This window comes from Oryctolagus cuniculus, chromosome 1, assembly GCF_964237555.1.
Source record: "Oryctolagus cuniculus chromosome 1, mOryCun1.1, whole genome shotgun sequence".
NCBI lineage: Eukaryota > Metazoa > Chordata > Mammalia > Lagomorpha > Leporidae > Oryctolagus > Oryctolagus cuniculus.
Genome location: NC_091432.1, coordinates 5,392,249 through 5,412,058, shown reverse-complemented (window position 1 = coordinate 5,412,058; position 19,810 = coordinate 5,392,249). Strand labels below are relative to the sequence as shown.

General features: G+C 63.7%; 1 protein-coding gene across 1 annotated transcript; it reads left to right on the top strand.

Moving 5' to 3' along the window:
• The first annotated feature begins 812 nt into the window (after positions 1 to 812).
• Positions 813 to 18,568, top strand: DPP3 (dipeptidyl peptidase 3). The gene is made up of 18 exons (XM_008273540.4): positions 813 to 896; positions 1,732 to 2,006; positions 4,104 to 4,193; positions 4,624 to 4,761; positions 5,080 to 5,154; positions 5,617 to 5,710; positions 6,408 to 6,538; positions 6,638 to 6,768; positions 6,839 to 6,897; positions 7,771 to 7,965; positions 8,159 to 8,271; positions 9,483 to 9,575; positions 11,027 to 11,089; positions 11,179 to 11,303; positions 11,427 to 11,547; positions 12,559 to 12,738; positions 15,918 to 16,080; positions 18,058 to 18,568. The coding sequence occupies exons 2-18, from the start codon at positions 1,737 to 1,739 to the stop codon at positions 18,228 to 18,230; spliced, it is 2,214 nt and encodes a 737-aa protein (XP_008271762.3). The 5' UTR covers positions 813 to 896; positions 1,732 to 1,736; the 3' UTR covers positions 18,231 to 18,568.
• Positions 18,569 to 19,810: the final 1,242 nt, after the last annotated feature.

The following is a 19,810-nucleotide window of genomic DNA, read 5'->3' as shown; positions in this document are numbered from 1 at the left end:
TGGGCCTCGACGCGGTGTGGCAAAGAACGTGCAGGATTCAGTCCCGATACACCTCCCTACCCCGCCACACAACTCCAGGGGGCGGCACGGCCATCAGCGCATCCCTTAAGCCTACGGTGTCCCTTGTTGTGGATTCAATTTTTAGCTTGGTTTTCTGGCCGATGACACCAAGACTCCGGGTCATGAATGGACCCTACCAAGGTCACGGCCTCCCGATTCGATAACTCACAGGTCACCTGCACAGGCCGTTCCCCGCCCAGGGTGTGGTCTCACAGAGGCTCAGACCCTGATCTGCCCCTCAGGGTCGCAGGAGGCTTGCCCATCCATCAGGCACCTGGCGAGCGCCAAGAAACGGCCAGGCTCTCCGTGCCCTCGCCCTTTAGTGCTGCGGAAGGGTTAGCGGCTGCCCCAGGTCCATGGCCAGTCAGGGCGGCAGGACACTGGCGCTCGGGGGCGTTTCTTCGCGCCCCTCACTGGAGCCCCCTGCACGGAGAGCTTTGTGAGCCTCCACGGGGCAGCGGGGTCGGAGCCGTGTGGGTGGAGCGGTCCCCGGCTCTCCCTCCCTGGCGGCCACGCCGGCCCTGACAGGCAGTCAGCCGCGTCATCCCGGCCTAGGCCGCGCGGTCAGGCTGGGCAGGAGAACTCCGGCCCCAGCGCGAGACTCGACTTGCGGACAAAAGGCCGAGAACACAGGGGCCAATCCGCGTCCAGTCGCGTAGCGCGGAGCCGGCGAGCCTGGGGGGAGGAGCTCGCCTCGTCGCGTCTATTGGCTGAGGCTGACGTCCATCCAATGCCCGCGGCCACACCATTGGCCGGTGGGGGCGGGGTTTGCGGCGCCCCAATGAATGGGGGAGCCGGAAGCAGGAAGTGAGTTTGGGAACGGAGCGGCGCTGCAGGTGAGGCGCGGCGCCTGGGTTTTAGGGTCACGGTGTGCCGTCCCCAGGGGGACCAGGGCGAAGCTGGGCTGAGCGCAAGATCATTGTCTTTCTGCTGACCCTCCGAGTACCCCTTCCAGATGCATCCGGGCCTCGAGGCCAAAGAGCGCTCCGTGCCGCAAAGAGTTAACACCCCTTTCGGAACCAGTGGGATGGTGCTGTTGGGGCGGAGGCCCGGGGGTCGTGGGGAGGCTGGAAGCTTGTCCCCAGGCGGGGCAGGGGGCTGTGGAGAATGCCGTGGGTTGGGAGACCGTCGCGTCCCAGCCGAGCCCTGAAACCTCGGGGTTGTCGCTTTGGCTGCACCAAGTTTCACTTTTCCTATGCGTGAACGGGGTTTCTTTCGGCCGTGGACTTCCGTGGCCTCCCTGGCTGTGCACAGAGAGCAGAGAGAACGGGGCGGGTCTCAGAGCAAGGAGGCAGAGTAGATCATTCACTGCACACACCCGCTGTCACGCCCTTTTTAGGGAGGATGGAGGGGGAGTGCCTTGAGTTTCAGTAGTCAGGCCGAGTCAGGGGTGGAACCCAGGTCACCAGGTGGCAGCCTGGGGCTCTGTCCCTGTGCTCAGCGATGGGGCCTGGCCTCCGTTGTGGGGTTAGACAAGGCTGTTTGGCCACCTGTAATACTGGGAGGTTGCCGGTCACCTAGCCCTCTGTCTGAATCTCGGTTGGCCCGTGGTGAGTGGGCTCCGTGGTATTCCCTTTCCTGTGGGCCTCCGGGAGGATGCACGGGGTCGCGAGGGCCCGGAGCCAGTGTGCAGTTGGCGTGTGGCTGTGCTGACCGTGACGGCTTCCCCAGGGCCCATGGCGGACACCCAGTACATCCTGCCCAATGACATCGGCGTGTCTAGCCTGGACTGCCGCGAGGCCTTCCGCCTGCTGTCGCCCACGGAGCGCCTCTACGCCCACCACCTGTCGCGGGCTGCCTGGTACGGGGGCCTGGCTGTGCTGCTGCAGACCTCCCCCGAAGCCCCCTACATCTACGCCCTGCTCAGCCGCCTCTTCCGCGCCCAAGACCCTGACCAGCTGCTGCAGCACGCCCTGGCCGAGGGCCTCACCGAGGAGGAGTATCAGGTCGGTTCTCGGACCAACCCTCGCTTCCTGAGTGGCCTCTGGGTGCGAGAGACAGGATACAGGGGTGCAGAGGGAGTCGGCGGGAGGCAGGAGGATTCCACCCAAAGCCACAGAGTCAGGAACCGGCCCTCAGCTGCTGTGATTATAACAAAGGAGAGAGCGACAGGTCCAGAGAAGGCAGAGGAAGGAGTGCAGGCCGGGGATCGGGAGGTCTGGTTCTGGCTGGGCTCTGCTCTGCCACGGTGCTTGGCCGTGGGTGGAGTGTTCTACCTGTCCTGTGGCGCTTGCTTGTGTATCTGTCGGCCAAGTGCTACGTGATTCTCAGTGCGTGGTGGCAGCGCAGAAAAGCAGAATGCAAGGTCCACTCGTTCTCAACCCTCCACAGAGGAACCAGTGGGCTGGTGTGGTCCACGGCCTGTTCGGTCCCCCGCGTGTGCGTCGCACACTTACCCTGCGTGTGCACTGTCGGTTCCTGATCACCCCTTGTACGTAGGTGAGGCCGTGCTGCCCCGTTCTGTGTCCTGCTCTTCTTCCTGAACGTCACGTCTCAGAGAACTTCTGTGGGCACATACAAATTCACCTCATTTTTTTTTTTCTTTTAAAAGATTGATTTGATTTGATTTGAAATGCAGAGTGACAGAGACAGAGACGGTGGTGGGGAGGTCTTCCATCTGCTGGTTCACTCCCCAGATGGCCTCAGTGGCCGGAGCTGTGCAGATCTGAAGCCAGGGAGCTTCTTCCGGGTCTCCCACGCAGGTGCAGGGGCCCAAAGGCTTGGGCCATCCTCCGCTGCTTTCCCAGGCGCATTAGTAAGGAGCTGGCTTAGAAGTGGAGCAGCCAGGACTGGAACCAGCGCCCGCATGGGAAGCCGGTACTGCAGGCCGGGGCTTTAACCCGCTACGCCACAGCGCCGGCCCCCTCATTTATCAGCCATGATGCGTTCCAGAGCATGGTGCCTGGAGTCAGTGTAATCCCCTCTTTATGGTGGACATTTAGGTTGTTTCTCTTGAGTAGGATCCGATTCTGGAAGCGGAATTGTTGGTCAAGGCTCCGTACATTTTTTACAGTTGACTGATGCCTCTAAATTACTCTCCAAAAACCTCCACCAAGTTATAGTCCCACCAAGAATGCTCGAGACGAAGGCCTGCTTTTCTGTGTGTGAGATAGATGGATTAGGTGCTTATTGGCCTCTTAGGGACTTCGGGTAATCGTGTGTCATCTTGAGGCCTTGACCTGCTCACCAGAACAGCTAATAACTGTGGTGATGAGAAAGAGCTACTCAAGGGTGCTGTTTTCGGTGAGATTGTTTCGTTTACAAGTAGCAGAAACCCAGCTCAGATGGCTTACGTGAGAAAGAATCATTGGCTCACGTAATTGGAAAGTCAGGCCAGGCAGGCTTTAGGCACGGCTGGGTTCAGGGGCTCGGCGCTGTCACCGGAGCTTTGTCTTCCTTTCTCAGCCTCGCTTGCTTCCCTCGCGACCATGGGAGAGGCCCGGGGGCTTCAGGCCATCCCTGGTGTAAGGGGAAGATTTCCTGGAAGGGCTCTGACGGAGCCGAGCCTCTGCTTGTCCCCGTGGCCGGTCAGCGGCTTCTCTGACCGGCCGAGCCGGCGAATGTGGCCAGCTGTGGAGCCGGGAGGAGGGAGACTCCCCCCCCTAGACCCCGACGGAAGACCGGGGACTTGGTACTGGAGTGGAGGCTGGATTTGGGGCCAGCAAAAGCTGCCGAGCAGGACAGATGGTGGCAACCTCTGCCCTCTGACACCAGCTGCCTGGCGACGGAGGGCAAAGAGGGTGTTTCACGGTGGCCTGAAAGTTCACGGAGGCGGCAGGTGACTTAGAGGGGCGCGGGGAGGGCGGCAGCCAGCGCTTGGGCGTCTTTGGGGACCGCTAGGACCATGATGCTGGACAACAGGGGCGTGAAAATGAGGTCGGCCCGACGGGGGCCTCCCGGGATCCGGGTCCTCCCGCTGTGTCTCCCAGCCGCACCCTGACCGGTCCCCCCCCCCGCCCCCAGGTGTTCTCATCTCAGGAAGAAGCTTGCCCTGGGTGGGGGGGGCTGCACTTCCTGTCTCTGATGCCCACCTCCCCCCTCAGGCATTCCTGGTCTATGCGGCAGGGGTCTTCTCCAACATGGGCAACTACAAGTCCTTTGGCGACACCAAGTTTGTTCCCAACCTGCCCAAGGTGAGGTGAGGGAGAGATGGGGAAGGCAGGGAGGAGGGGTGTGACGGGGTGGGGGTAGGGAGGGCAGAGCGAGCCCAGAGTGAGGAGCGCTGCCTTGCTGTGACAGTGCGACACCGCCGGAGCACCCGGCCTGGGCGTCCTCCCGGAGACTGCGGGGAGCCCGCCGAGGGCCGTGGAGCTCACACGCGGTGCCTGGCAGGCTTGTTAACACGCAGTGTCCAACGCAGAGGGTCTGCAGCAAGGCCAGGGGCCCGGGCCCCCCGCCCCCAGCTGTTGCGGACGAATCCACAGCAACACCCAGCGCTGCTGGTCCCTAGACGGCGCGCCGAGCCCCACAGGCCGAGACTGGGAGAAGGGTGTGGAGCTGGAGGGGGGCCTGGGGGGCAGGTTGGGGCGGTGTGGCCCCACCCACGGCCTCCCTCCCCTGCAGGAGAAGCTGGAGCGGGTGATTCTGGGGAGCGAGGCCGCTCAGCAGCGTCCGGAGGAGGTCCGGGGCCTGTGGCAGACCTGCGGGGAGCTCATGTTCTCCCTGGAGCCGCGGCTGCGGCACCTGGGGCTGGGGAAGGAGGTGAGGCCCCGAGTGCGCGGGCGGTGGGGGGCGTCCCCACCTCTGGGGTGGAGGCAAGGGCAGCTGACGGGCGAGCGGCGGGCCTCAGTCTCGTCACCTGTGAGATGGGCAGCCGGTTGGGCAGACGCTTCCCGGTGCCCTCCTGGATCTGACATCCCAGAGTGCTGTGTGCAGGGGAGAAGGGCTTCAGGTTTGAGGGAGCTGAGGGGGGCGGAGGGGAGGGGCGTCCCCAGCCTCCCGTCTGGAGGCTGCTGAGGGGGGGTGCTTTGCTGGCCACCCCTCAGCCTCCAACCTCTGCCACTCCTCTTGCCCGGACAGGGAATCACCACCTATTTCTCCGGGGACTGCACCATGGAAGACGCCAAACTGGCCCAAGACTTTCTGGACTCACAGGTGAGGGCTTCTCACGCTGCCCCTCCCCCCGGTACCTGCTCCGGGGCCTCATCTGGGGCCCAGCTGTTGGCTGAAATGACTCAGAGCCCTTGGGTCCAGGGTCAGCTGGCGCAGACCAGGAGGATGGCCTGCCTGCCCCAGGGCTGGAGCGGGCCCTGGCTCAGCCTCAGGGCAGGCTGAAAGGACACTCAGAGGCACTTATGAGCTTGGACCCTGTGGTCCTGGTGCCGCGTGGGCGCCCCAGCTCGGCCGCTCAGCAGCCATGTGACCGGTGTCTGTGTCGGAAGCCATGCGTGCCTCGGGCAGCCCTGGGTTGGCTGAGTCTGCTCCGTGAGATGGCCTGGCCTGCCCACCACTGCCCGCTGCCCTCCCAGCCAGCTGGGGAGGGGGCCCTCTCCCTCCTCCGACCTGCTGCCCGCTCTGACCCTCACTGTCTCCCAAACCCCTGCCCGGTCTTTCCAGAACCTCAGTGCCTACAACACTCGGCTCTTCAAGAAGGTGGATGAGGAGGGGAAGGCCTGCTACGAGGTGCGGCTGGCGTCCGTGCTCGGCACAGGTCAGCTCAGGCCCCGGGCCACCTGCGGGGCCCTGTGCTCTCTCCGTAGCGCTTTAGCACCGGGGAGTCCTGGTCCCCCGCCCAGCTGCGCCCACGGAACTGGCACCCTGCTCCCCAGGGACTTTCTGCCTGGCGCCTGCCAGCGTCTAGTTTCTCTTTACCTTACCTGTGGGCAGATCAGGAACACCCCCTGCTTGGTCCCACCTGGTCTCAAGTCCACACCACCGGTGTGGTGTTTGGAGGGGCATTCTGTGGTGAGGCCAGGGGAAAATGGACACAGTGGGACAGGGGTGTCCAAGCCCCTCTCAGGACCTAGCAGCCTGGCCTGTTACCTTGTGCCCCAGCCCCAACCTTGTACCCAAAGCCTCCCGCTCAGACTGGCTCCAGCCCTGCTCAGCATCTTCCAGTTCTTACCTCCCACTGCAGGCCTCTTCCCTCCCGAATGCCCTCTGGCCCCCCTGGGCCAGGCCGGTCCTCATCCTGCGGACGTGCGTGGACGTCACCCCTGCCAGAACCTCCCCTGACCTCCCATGACTGGGTCTGTGCCCTGTCTTCTCCCACGCACATGCCCCGCGATTTTTCTGTTTTCCCCACGTGACCCTCCCAAGTGGACATCCTAACCACTGAAGCCCAGACCTCAGAGTAGGAGGGCCACGGTGGAAGGCCCACTGAGGTGTCTGCCGCCGGTCTTTCCCAGAGCCTTCTCCCGACTCGGAAGTCACGTCCAAGCTGAAAAGCTACGAATTCCGGGGCAGCCGTTTCCAGGTGACCCGGGGTGACTACAGCCCCCTCCTGCAGAAGGTGGTGGAGCACCTGGAGAAAGCCAAGGTGGGGCTGGCTGGGGGCTGGGGACCCCTCTGCCCGGCACAGGGGGCCTGGGGCGCGTGTGTGGATGGCCTGCGGCTCACAGACGCGGCTCACCCCCAGGCGTATGCAGCCAACAGCCACCAGGAGCAGATGCTGGCCCAGTACGTGGAAAGCTTCACCCAGGGCTCCATCGAGGCCCACAAGAGGGGCTCCCGCTTCTGGATCCAGGACAAAGGCCCCATCGTGGAGAGGTGAGGCCCCCGCCTCCCGCCCCGCCCGCCCCGCCCGCCCCTGCTGCATCTGGGCCCTTCTCTCCCCCAGTTACATCGGGTTCATCGAGAGCTACCGCGACCCCTTTGGTTCCCGAGGAGAGTTTGAAGGTAACTTTTGCGGGGAGCGGGGCTCAGATTCCTTTTGTTCCTGTCTGAGCTCAGGCTCCCAGAATCCCCTGAGGGCTCCCCGACCCCCTTCCCCGGGCAGTAATTGTCACAGCAACAGGCGTGGCAGATGTTGTTGACTTTACGAGCCACGTCGGTGTCCCAGGTACAGTCTCGCAAAGCTGACCTCTGCAGGCGTGGGAGCTGGGGCGCAAGTGGCAGGTGGCGGAGCCCCAGCGCCCCGGCCCTGAGCCACTGTGCTGTGCTGCCTCTGGTGTCCGTGTGGTCAGGGCCCAGACTCGCCGCACACGGACGCAGGTTCCCAGCCAGGCCTTGCCCCGTGGGTGTGTGGCCCCAGGCCAAGTAGCCCTAGCTCTGAGGTGAAGTGAGATGCAGTCACCGACGCTCAGTGGCTGGACGTGTGATTGATGCCATGGCTGTGGCTAGTCATCCCGTCCCTGGTGGCAGGCTGCCTGACCCCTGTCCCTCGGTCCCCACGTCCTGTGGGACCCAGTTGTGCGAGGCAGGGGGCCCATCGTGTGCAGTCAGTTTGTCTCCACACACCCTTGCCTTGTCCCACCATGGATGCATTGTGAGCTTCTGGCTGCCCAGGCTGAAGAGGTGGGCCTGGGAGAGGAATCCCAGCCCTCAGACCAGGCCCAGGGGCCCGAGGGAGGGAGGGCCATCCACCTGCAGCTTTCCTGCCCAGGGCCTGATCCAGCAGGACCCGGGCTTGGGTCATTGCTGTCTGACCCAGCACAGGGTCACTGCTCCCAGCAGGCATTGAACACATGCGTGATGGTTAGCGGGGTTGAGCAGGGTGAGGCGGGACCCTCCCTTCACCCTGCCAAGCCACAGCTCCCGCCTCCCCTGCAGGCTTCGTGGCCATGGTGAACAAGGCCATGAGTGCCAAATTCGAGCGGCTGGTGGCCAGCGCCGAGCAGCTGCTGAAGGAGCTGCCCTGGCCGCCCGCCTTCGAGAAGGACAAGTTCCTCACCCCTGACTTCACCTCCCTGGATGTCCTCACCTTCGCCGGCTCCGGCATCCCTGCCGGCATCAACATCCCCAACTGTGAGCTCCCCCAGCATTTCCCGAGCCCGGGCGGTGGGAGGGTGGGGGCGGGGCACCACTGGGAACTGCCCCTCTCCGACGGATACCCTGGCCGCAAACCACCCTGCTCAGTGCGTCCTGCCAGCCCTTTCTCTTGTTTGTGACCCTTGACCTCTGCCCCTTCACCCTTGGTCACACTCCCTGTGTTCTCCAGACGATGACCTGAGACAGACCGAAGGCTTCAAGAACGTGTCACTGGGGAACGTGCTGGCCGTGGCCTACACCACGCAGCGGGAGAAGCTCACCTTCCTGGAGGAGGACGACAAGGTGGGCACGCCAGGGTCAGGCTGGGCCAGGGCCAGGGTCAGGCTGGGCCAGGGCCAGGGTCAGGGCTGGGCCAGGGTCAGGGTCAGGGCTGGGCCAGGGCCAGGGTCAGGGCTGGACCAGGGTCAGGGCTGGGCCAGGGTCAGGCTGTGCCAGGGTCAGGCTGGGCCAGGGCCAGAGTCAGGGCTGGACCAGGGTCAGGGCTGTGCCAGGGCCAGGGTCAGGGCTGGGCCAGGGTCAGGGCTGGGCCAGGGCCAGGGTCAGGGCTGTGCCAGGGTCAGGGCTGGGCCAGGGTCAGAGTCAAGGCTGGGCCAGGGCCAGGGTCAGGGTCAGGGCTTGGCCAGGGCCAGGGTTAGGGCTGGGCCAGGGTCAGGGCTGGGCCAGGGCCAGGGTCAGGGCTGGGCCAGGGTCAGGGCTGGGTCAGGCTGGCCTCAGGGTCAGGGTCAGGGTCAGGCTGGGCCAGGGCCAGAGTCAGGGCTGGACCAGGGTCAGGGCTGGGCCAGGGTCAGGGCTAGGCCAGGGCCAGGGTCAGGGCTGGGCCAGGGTCAGGGCTGGGCCAGGGCCGGGCCAGGGCCAGGGCCAGGGCTGGCCAGGGCCAGGGTCAGGGCTGGGCCAGGGCCAGGGTCAGGGTTAAGGCTGGGCCAGGGCCAGGGTCAGGGTCAGGGCTTGGCCAGGGCCAGGGTTAGGGCTGGGCCAGGGTCAGGGCTGGGCCAGGGCCAGGGTCAGGGCTGGGCCAGGGTCAGGGCTGGGTCAGGCTGGCCTCAGGGTCAGGGTCAGGGTCAGGGCAGGGCCAGGGTCAGGGTCAGGGCTGGGCCAGGCTGGCCTCAGGGTCAGGGCAGGGCCAGGGTCAGGTTCAGGGCTGGGCCAGGCTGGCCTCAGGGTCAGGGCTGGACCAGGGTCAGGGCAGGGCCAGGGTCAGGTTCAGGGCTGGGCCAGGGTCAGGGTCAGGCCTCAGGGTGGACGGCCCGGAACCTTCAGGAGGAGCAAGCGCAGCTTCGGTTCCTGCCGCACCACTATCCCGCGGGACCGTGTGCCACTTTGGAGCCTCAGTTTCCCCGCTGGTCACACAAAGGAGGCGGTCCCTCCCGCGTCCCTCCCCAGTGGCGGCTGGGATGGGGGGCCTGCCCCAGGCAGGCGCGCCGTGTCGGGCCCCGGGTCCGGGCTGAGTGGCCGTGGTGGGACGGCAGACAGCGGGCCCCTGCATGTCTCGGCAGGACCTGTACCTCCGCTGGAAGGGGCCCTCCTTCGACGTGCAGGTGGGGTTGCACGAGCTGCTGGGCCACGGCAGCGGCAAGCTCTTTGTGCAGGTAAGAGGCAGCGCCCGCGCGGGCCTTCCCCTGCCCCCCCCCCCCACCCAGGGTGGAGCTGCTCCGGGTCTGCCCTCTGGGGGCTTTGGGTTGGTGGAGAAATGACCCCTGAAGCAGGGAAGACCCCGCCCTGCCCTCCCCCGCGACGTCCCAGGGCTCGGACGACTCCGTGGGTGCACGGGGGCAGCCTGGGGGCAGCTCAGCCTGCGCCAGGGTCGCTCTGCTCAGGCTGCAGCAGCCCCGGGGTGCAGGCTGCGAAGAGGCAGGCCCTGGATGCTCCCGTCCTGAGGCTGCGGCCCCGGCTGCCCGCCACTGCTGTCCCCCTGGGCCACAGAGGTTTTGGATACCCTAGGGAGCCACCTCCCCCAGAGCAGCCGCTTCCTGCTGGCTGGCCTGAGCACCCGGAGCCCTTTGAACACCACTCGGGAGCAGCAGGCCGAGTGGAGCTGCACAGAGGAGACGAAACGGGGCAGCGCGGCGACGGCCGGCTTCGGCGTGGGCCCTCCGGGAGACAGGCTGCGTCCCTGGACGGGGGAGCTGGCTGGGAAAGTCAGGGGGCGCTTGTCCAGCCTGTGGCCTTGGGAAAGGCCGTTCCTGTCCTAGGCCCCAGTAAAACAGGGTTCCTGGCCCTTCTGCCCGTGGCCTGTCGAGGCTGGACAGCCAAGGTGGGCGGGTAGTGAGCCCTGGCACACAGCAGGCCCCCTGCACATGGCTGTCCGTGTTGGAGACGCTGTGCATGGCGTCTGGGGGCTCTCAGCGTCCGAGCCTCAGTTTCTTCATCAGAGAAGTGGGAGAATAACAGCCTTCCCTGGAGGGTGGTTGTGAGGATTAAATGGGTGACGGGTGAAGGTGCCAGGCGCGCGGCCGGTCTGCGGGTCTGAGGCCTCTTCCAGCAGTGCCGGGGAGCAGCCAGGAGAGAGAGACCTCCCATCTTCTGGTTCATAGCCTTCTGTCTCTGGTTCACTCTCCAAATGCCTGCAACGGCCAGGGCTGGGCTGGGCCAAAGCCAGGAGCCTGGAACCCAATCCAGGTCTCCCACGTGGGTTGGCAGGGGCCCACGTATTTGAGCCACCACTTGCTCCTTCCCAGCGTGCCCATTAGTGGGAAGCTGCACTTGGAGGCAGAGCCGGGGCTTGAACCGGGCACTCCATTGTGGGAGTGGGTGTCCCACAGGGCATCTTGACTGCTATGCCGAATGCCTGGCCAGGTTTGGGTCTGGGGGTGACTCAGGCAGCTCCCTCCCTGTCTGGCCATCCGTTTCCCTCTGTGCTGTGGACAGGTAGCTGGCTCTTCCACTCCACAGGACTCAGGTTTGCGAGCATCTGTCTGCTCGCTGCTCCTGGCCCCCCCTTCCCGAGCCGCTTCTCGGACCCAGGCTGTCAGGGCTGAATGCCTGGACTGTGCTGGGGCCCCTTTCTCTCACTCACCCCCCGTACGTGTCCCTTCTGCAGGATGAGAAGGGGGCACTGAACTTTGACCGGGAGACAGTGATCAACCCCGAGACAGGGGAGCAGGTGAGGGCGGCCAGGGTGTTGGGAGGTGGGCGTGGTGGGGCCAGGGCCACGCTTGCCCCTAAGCCTGCTTCCCGGGCCTCTTCTCCCAGATCCAGAGCTGGTACCGCAGCGGGGAGACCTGGGACAGCAAGTTCAGCAACATCGCCTCCAGCTACGAAGAGTGCCGGGCCGAGAGCGTGGGCCTCTACCTGTGCCTCAACCCTCAAGTGCTGGAGTAGGAGCCGCGGGCTGGGGGGCGCACACCTGCTGCCGGGTGGTGGGCTCCACGGGCACCGCCTCGCCTGATGGCGCATGGCCCCTGACCCTCCCTGTCGCTGCCCCTCCCTCCCCCACCCAGGATCTTCGGCTTCGAGGGGGCCGACGCGGAAGACGTGATCTACGTGAACTGGCTCAACATGGTGCGGGCTGGGCTGCTGGCCCTGGAGTTCTACACGCCTGAGGCCTGCAGCTGGCGACAGGTGGGGGCAGGCAAGAGGGAGACGGTGCGGGGAGGGGGCCCCTGTACTGCAAGCAGAGGAGCTGGGCCTCATCCCAGACCACAGTGTGTGGGGGGCCTCAGTGTCCCCGCCTGTGGGATGGGAGCAGTAGTCCTTCCTCCCCACCAGTCAGGCTGCTTCAGGCGAGATGCCTTTACTCCTCCCGCGGGCAGCTGATCTGTCCTGTGCGCACCAGGCACCTGCAGGAATTAACTGAGCCCCGATCCCCGGACCAGCCCCGGGGAGCTAGGTGCCGTGGTGAGGGGTCCCAGAAAGTTCGTGGAAAATGCGAATTACGAAAGCTGCGTGGATTTCAAATATTTTTGCACCCAAGTAAACATCTCGGAGTCCCACTTCTCCATAAACACCTTGAAGTCTCCCCACCCCCACCCCCACCCCACGCGCTTTCCTGGTGTTAGGGTGAGGAAATGGCGGCTCGTGGTGGTGAAGCAGCTGCTGCGGGCCGGCAGAGCCAGGACTCAGGTGCGCACGGTCGGCCCTGAGCCCTCGGCCCGACTGCCCCCTGGAGGGAGGAAAAGCAATAGAAATGCGTTTATCAGAGCACGCCGGTGCCGGGTGAGGGGCAGTGTGATGTCACGTGAGCGCACGTTTCGGTCTAGAAGCTCGGGTCTGGGGCCTGGCTCTGCCTTTGCCAGCTGTGTGACCCCGAGCAGGGCACTCCCCCTCTCTGGGCCTCTGTCATCCGTAAACTGGGGACAACGGCGCCCAGTGGTGTCCACTGCTGAGGGGCACTGACGAGACTGGGGAGTGAGGGCCTGGGGGGACCGGAGCCGCAGGCAGCAGGGTGGGTGATGGGAGCAGAGGCACCAGGAACCACTCGGGAACGGCCTCGCTGTCACCCTGGGCGGGCTCCGTTCCCTGAGAGCAGACGAGAGGGGAGCGGGGCCGGCGTGGACGCGATGACCACGTTAGCTGTCGGTGTGCCAAGCGTGCCACACCAGTCACGAGTGACCTCTTCCCCTGGCCCTGCAGGCCCACATGCAGGCCCGGTTTGTGATCCTGAGGGTCCTGCTGGAGGCTGGCGAGGGACTCGTCACCGTCACGCCCTGCACAGGCTCCGACGGGCGCCCGGATGCCCGGGTCCGCCTGGACCGCAGCAAGATCCGGTCGGTGGGCAGGCCCGCCCTGGAGCGGTTCCTGCGGAGACTCCAGGTAAGCGCGGGCCTCTCACCTCGGACCTCCCCCACCCTCTGCCCCGCCTCACAGCCGCCATTCATTCCTCAAGTCCTGTGCGTGTGCTGCCTGTGCCAGGCACTGGGGAGAAGCTGTCTCACGTTGCAAGGAGGGAAGGCATATAGCAGCCCATGGGCCCTGGGTGATCTCACCCTGGCAATGAAGCCACACGCCGTTAAACGTGACAGGCGGGGAGAGGTTTGCGGGGCCACCTTGGCCTGGGTGACTAGGGAAGGCTTCTTGGAGGAGGTGTCATTTGAGCCGGAATTGAATGTCAAGAAAGAGCCAGCTGTGAGACACTCTGAGGGCAGCAGATGCTGTGGCCAGTCGTAGGAGCTTGCCAGGCTGAGGGACAGGAGGAGGCCTGCAGCGTGGTGAGTGATGGAGGGAGAAGACCACAGGCAGCATGGCCCTGGCCTGGAACCCGCACGTGTAGTCCTGAGTTTCCCGCCGCGGTCACACACCTCTCACCCCCTGCATCACCAAGCACACTCTCCGTGAGGGTGTGTCCACCTGCTCCCACAAGGCACTAAGGGCATGTTTTCATGGAAGGTAACGAGTTTTGGCCATTGAAGTCAGGTGAAGGTAGAAATGAAACACCGGTCCATGGAGAACAGAGCGTGATGTCTTAGGTTGGGTCCCAGAATACAAGAAGGACGTTGATAGGAAGAGCACCGAATCGGAAGTCAGCGCGGAACAGCCGTGTCACCAACAGTGACGCACCAGTTACTAGGAGTTAACGACCAGCGGGAGCTGGGCCAGGCCCCGTGGGAACTCTGTACTGTCTTTGCGACTTTTCTACAGATCTAAAATTATTCCCCAAGATGTTTATTAATAATAACCGGTCATTCAATGCAGGAATCAAATAAGCAGCCCCTAGGCCAACCCTGAACGGTGACATTGAACCGAGCACCGAGCTGGCAGCGTGTGAGGGGCCCTCAGTGCAGTGCCCAGTCTCAGCCCTGGTTGTACAGGACACAGGGGCCTCCGGGTCTTTCCTGGTGTGGCTGTTTCCTCGCACCGGCCATGGTTGAAGCCAGGAGCGCAGCAAGCAGGGAGAACGTCAGCCAGGAGTCCGGGACAGCCACATTCTTGGCCCGCCTCGCATTATTAAAATGGGCAGAGGCTGGGGAGCTGCGTGTCGCTGGCTGGTTGGGCGGTCCAGCAGCCGTGGGCTCTGCTCCCATGTGAAGAACCGGCTGGACCTTGGCAGCAGTTGCTGCCCTTGGACATGGCACAGACCCCCAGGTCTGCAGGGACCACCCCTGGCCACCCCGGGTGCTTATGCATTGGGCTTCCGACATCTGAGGGTTCCACATCCATAACCCACCGTGGAGCAAATTAACCTAAAAGCTTACACCTGTGCTGAACAGTACAGACTTTGCTTTCCCTAAACAATGTAGAAACTTTTGACATAGCTTCACGTTGTTAATATTCTAAGTCATCCAGAGAAAATTTAAGAGCATACAGGAGGCCGGCACTGCGGCTCACTAGGCTAATCCTCCGCCTTGTGGCACCGGCACACTGGGTTCTAGTCCTGGTCCGGGCACCGGATTCTGTCCCGGTTGCCCCCCTTCCAGGCCAGCTCTCTGCTGTGGCCCGGGAGTGCAGTGGAGGATGGCCCAAGTGCTTGGGCCCTGCACCCCATGGGAGACCAGGAGAAGCACCTGGCTCCTGCCATTGGATCAGCGTGGTGCGCCAGCCGCAGCGCGCCGGCTGCGGCGGCCATTGGAGGGTGAACCAACGGCAAAGGAAGACCTTTCTCTCTGTCTCTCTCTCTCTCACTGTCCACTCTGCCTGTCAAAAAAAAAAAAAAAAAAAAAAAAGGCATACAGGAGCGTGTGTGTAGGTTCTATACAAACACTGCATCATTTTAGATAAAGTACGTGAACATCCATTAATTTTTTTTCAAGATTTAGTTATTTTATTAGGCAGATTTACAGAAAGAGAGGGAGAAACAGATCTCGTAAATGTTCGTGATGGCTGGGGCTGGCCAGGCTGAAATCAGGAGCCGGGAACTCCATCCGGGTCCCCCACATGGGTGGCAGGGGTTTGAATACTTGGGCCATCGTCACTGCTTTCCCGGGGTCATTAGCAGGGAGCTGGGTTGGAAGCGGAGCAGCGGGGACTGGAACCAGCACTCACATGGGATGCCAGTATTGCAAGCAACAGCTTACCCTGCACCACATTGCTGGCCCCATCCATGAAGTTTGGAATCCATGCATGCAGGGGATGGTCAAAAGTTCATGCAAAAGGCATGTTGTAAAAAACTATGCATGTTTCAGCTTTTTCATGCCAAAATAAACTTATCTTTTAATTCCATGTTCCATTAACATAAAAAAAAGATTTATTTATTTATTTATTTATTTGAAAGGCAGAGTTGCAGAGAGGCAGACAGAGAGAGAGAGGTCTTCCATCTGCTGGTTCACTCCCCAAATGGCTGCAATGCCCAGAGCTGGGCCGATCCGAAACGAGGAGCTTCTTCCGAGTCTCCCACACGGGTGCAGGGGCCCAAGCACTAGGGTCATCTTCCGCTGCTTTCCTAGGCTGTAGCAGAGAGCTGGATCGGCACTGGTGTCCACGTGGGATGCCGACACTGCAGGCGGCACTTTGCCCGCTGCGCCACAGCGCCATCCCCTGATCCGCATCTCGCGCTCGTCCGGCACAGTAACACCGAGGGAACAGCCCAGGGTGGTGCAGTAACTGAGGTCACACTTCCCGTGCGTGAGGGAGCCGCCTTCTGCAGGCTGTCTCAGTCCGCTCCGAACTGACCTCATGAAGTAGCCGAGCCCGGGTTGTTCACAAGGAACAGAAAGTTTGGAGCTGGCGGGCTGAGCTGTCCTGTGAGGGCCGCCCTCAGCTCCACCGGTAGCACCTGGTTGCCACAACCTCGGAGTGAGGAACAGTGAAGGCGGAGGAGCAGGAGGGCTGGCGGCCGCGTGGCGCTCTTTCCTAAGGGCCTGGGTTCCGTTCATGAAGGAGGAGCCCTCGTGGCCCAAGCACCTGTTCAAGGCCCCGCCTCCACGGAGCTTTCTAACACCTGACTTCTGGACGGGTCAAGTTCACACCGTGGCACAGATGGTCCGGGGCTAGGCACAGCGCTATGGACGCAGGCCGGGTGGCCCCTCCTAGACACTTGCCCCCTCCTCCTTCCACAGGTGCTGAAGTCCACGGGGGATGTGGCGGGCGGGCGAGCCCTGTATGAGGGCTACGCCGCCGTCACCGATGAGCCGCCCGAGTGCTTCCTCACCCTCAGGGACACGGTGCTGCTGCGCAAGGAGTCTCGGAAGCTCATCGTCCAGCCCAACACGCGCCTGGAAGGTACAGCGCTCAGCCCGTGCAGGGCCTTTGGGGGCAGAAAGCAGGTCCCCGGGGGCTCAGGGAAGACTACCTGGGGTGCTGCTTCCCCGCCACGGGCCTCCTTGTGCCGGACGTCAGGCCAAAGACTTGAGTTCGCCACGCGCACACACACAGCCATGCTGGGTCTCAGACAGCAGCCGGGCCTGGACCTGGACATTCAGGCCTGTCAGGCCCCCGCACAGGATCAGGTCGGGCGTTGTGCTGGGGTGTCAGCAGGCCGAGCAGAACCCTGGGGAGACGCTGACTCCGCAGCTCCCTCATCCCCCTCCCCTCCCAGGTGGCAAGTCCATTTCTGGGCGCCCTGACCCTGTCTGCATGGTGCTCGGACCTCTTGTCCCTTCCATTTGCGGAGTGCACTGAGCTCACTCTCCCGTAACCCTGTTCCCTTTGCTGGGCGCCGTCTTCCCCCAGATTGAGCCCTGCTGAGTGGCACGTCCCGGGAGATGCTGTCCCTGTGCAGCCCCTCGGTCCGTCCCTGCTGTGTCACCGAGTGTCATTTTCTCTACCCGCTCATCGTGCTTGGCCGTTTCTGATCTGTCTTGTCTTGGTGACAGCACGGACCGCACACCGCAGCCCCTAGCTCAGGCCCGGCACACAGCGGCTGCTCGGTGTCAGTCAAAGGACAGAAGGGCCGGGTTGCGTCGGTCCCACAGACAGTGTGTTGCTTGCTTTGCTACGTCCCGCCTGGCCTGTGTGAGCCACTGGGGGTCGGGAGGCGCCCGGGACCTAGGCCCTCTTCTCAAGTGTTTCACAGCCCATTAGGAATGGCAAGACGTGGAGGTAAATAGTTGCACAAGCGAAACATTAATGAGAGCCCAAAGGTACAAACAGTGCTTGAACACTTGGAGCAGGGGTAGGGAACCCTTTCTCTGCCAAGGGCCATGTGGGTATTTACAACATCACCCTCAGGCCACACAGAATTCTCAACTTCAACATCAGCCTGCTATAGATTTACTGAACTTCACGTCCTGCCTCTAGTGGCCTTGGCAGGGTCAGACCACATGATTTCACCGGCCTCAGACGGCTCGCAGGCCGGACATTCCCCACCCCCGGGCTAGGGAGAACCATGGCTCAGAGAATCCAGGAATGTCCCAGGGAGGAGGTGGTGGTTAGAGCAGAGCTGGAGAATGGTTAGATTTCCAAAGGTGGGAGCCACGATAACGGCGGTGATGATGGCGACTTGGAAGACTCCCGTGCGCCGTGCATGGAGTAAAAAGTTTCTGTGGATTAACTGCCGACAACCCAGTGAGGCATGGTGTGTCCTCACGTTTCAGCTCAAAAACGAGACATTTGCCAGAGGTCCTGCAGCTAGTGGGAGAGCCAGGGCTTGAACACGGGCCCCTGAACTCGGGCTGTGCTTCTAGTCACTTTATGCCGCACGATGCCGGGAGCGGGGGCACTGCGAGAGGGGGCCGTTTCCCATGAGACTTCGGTGGCTCCTTGGGACAGGCCCCCGTAGCAGTTGAGTCAGCGGGCTCAGAGAGAGTGCTGCTGGGGGAGCTGGCGTTTGCTGACCGCCCGCTGCTTGCGTTAGTGTCTGGAATCCCCACAGCTCCTTGCGAGGAGGGGGCCTGTCTGCCCCCCACTGTGCAGACAAAGGAACAGGGTTAGAATGATCCAGAGGGGTTCATCATTTGCTGCCTTCCTGGGCACATTAGCAGGGAGCTGGATTGGAAGCGGAGCAGCCAGACTTGAACCAGTGCTCCCGTAAGAGATGCCAGCACCCCAGGTATCGCCAACCCCGTCAGCAATTCATTCAACTCCCCCCTGCTGCGAGGCCTGAATTAGGTAATTAGCCTAGACCACGGAGCCCTACGCTTGGCCCCAGTGCTCGGTAAGAGCTGGCTGCGCCTGTGGTCGCGGTCATCCGTGGTCATCGTTCGAGGCTCCCCATCCAGGCCTTTCTCTGCTGTTGACCCCCGCCCTCTGCTCCCCCAGGCTCAGAAGTGCAGCTCCTGGAGTACGAGGCCTCGGCCGCTGGCCTCATCCGCTCCTTCTGCGATCGCTTCCCAGAGGATGGGCCCGAGCTGGAGGAGGTCCTCACCCAGCTGGCCGCTGCCGACGCCCGGTTCTGGAAGGGCCCCAGCGCGGCCCCATCCGGCCAGGCGTGAGGAAGACGCGTGTTCCCTCCCCCACCCCATCAAAACCAGGCTGCAAGTGGCCTGCGCAGTTTGTGTGTGCTTGGGTGTCAGGGGCGGGGCAGGGCTCAGACCTCAGGTGCTACCTCGGCTGAGGGCGGGGACAGGACCAGGAAACGTCCTCCAGTGTGCACCTGCTCGCGTCTGCGCGCATCCAGCAGAGCGGGTGAAACGCGGCTCCTTCTCCCGTTTCCCAGCGCACGGGTCCGGATCCCACAGGTGGCGCGTTGGCAGAGCCGGGGCTCAAATCCAGTGCTCTCCAATGTGTGGCTTTTATAACCAGAAAAATAAATATTAGAACCCCCCCCCCATCTTTGCAATGTGTGTGATTCTTCCTACTCGTTCCCAGCAAGGGTGGGAGCGGGAGGGCCATGGTCAGCCCGTGTTCCCCTCAGGACCCGGCCCCGTCCCCGTGTGGACACACAGCCCTGTTCCCAGCAGGGGTGGGAGTGGGAGGGCCATGGTCAGCCCATGTTCCCCTCAGGACCCGGCCCCGTCCCCGTGTGGACACACAGCCCTGTTCCCAGCAGGGGTGGGAGGGGAGGGCCATGGTCAGCCCGTGTTCCCCTCAGGACCCGGCCCCGTCCCCGTGTGGACACACAGCCCTGTTCCCAGCAGGGGTGGGAGTGGGAGGGCCATGGTCAGCCCGTGTTCCCCTCAGGACCCGGGCCCGTCCCGGTGTGGACACACAGCCCTGTTCCCAGCAGAGGGGTGGGAGCGGGAGGGCCATGGTCAGCCCGTGTTCCCCTCAGGACCCGGCCCCGTCCCCGTGTGGACACACAGCCCTGTTCCCAGCAGGGGTGGGAGTGGGAGGGCCATGGTCAGCCCGTGTTCCCCTCAGGACCCGGCCCCGTCCCCGTGTGGACACACAGCCCTGTTCCCAGCAGGGGTGGGAGCGGGAGGGCCATGGTCAGCCCGTGTTCCCCTCAGGACCCGGCCCCGTCCCCGTGTGGACACACAGCCCTGTTCCCAGCAGGGGTGGGAGTGGGAGGGCCATGGTCAGCCCGTGTTCCCCTCAGGACCCGGCCCCGTCCCGGTGTGGACACACAGCCCTGTTCCCAGCAAGGGTGGGAGCGGGAGGGCCATGGTCAGCCCGTGTTCCCCTCAGGACCCGGCCCCGTCCCCGTGTGGACACACAGCCCTGTTCCCAGCAGGGGTGGGAGCGGGAGGGCCATGGTCAGCCCGTGTTCCCCTCAGGACCCGGCCCCGTCCCCGTGTGGACACACAGCCCTGTTCCCAGCAGGGGTGGGAGCGGGAGGGCCATGGTCAGCCCGTGTTCCCCTCAGGACCCGGCCCCGTCCCCGTGTGGACACACAGCCCTGTTCCCAGCAGGGGTGGGAGTGGGAGGGCCATGGTCAGCCCATGTTCCCCTCAGGACCCGGCCCCGTCCCGGTGTGGACACACAGCCCTGTTCCCAGCAAGGGTGGGAGCGGGAGGGCCATGGTCAGCCCGTGCTCCCCTCAGGACCCGGGCCCGTCCCGGTGTGGACACACAGCCCTGTTCCCAGCAGAGGGGTGGGAGCGGGAGGGCCATGGTCAGCCCGTGTTCCCCTC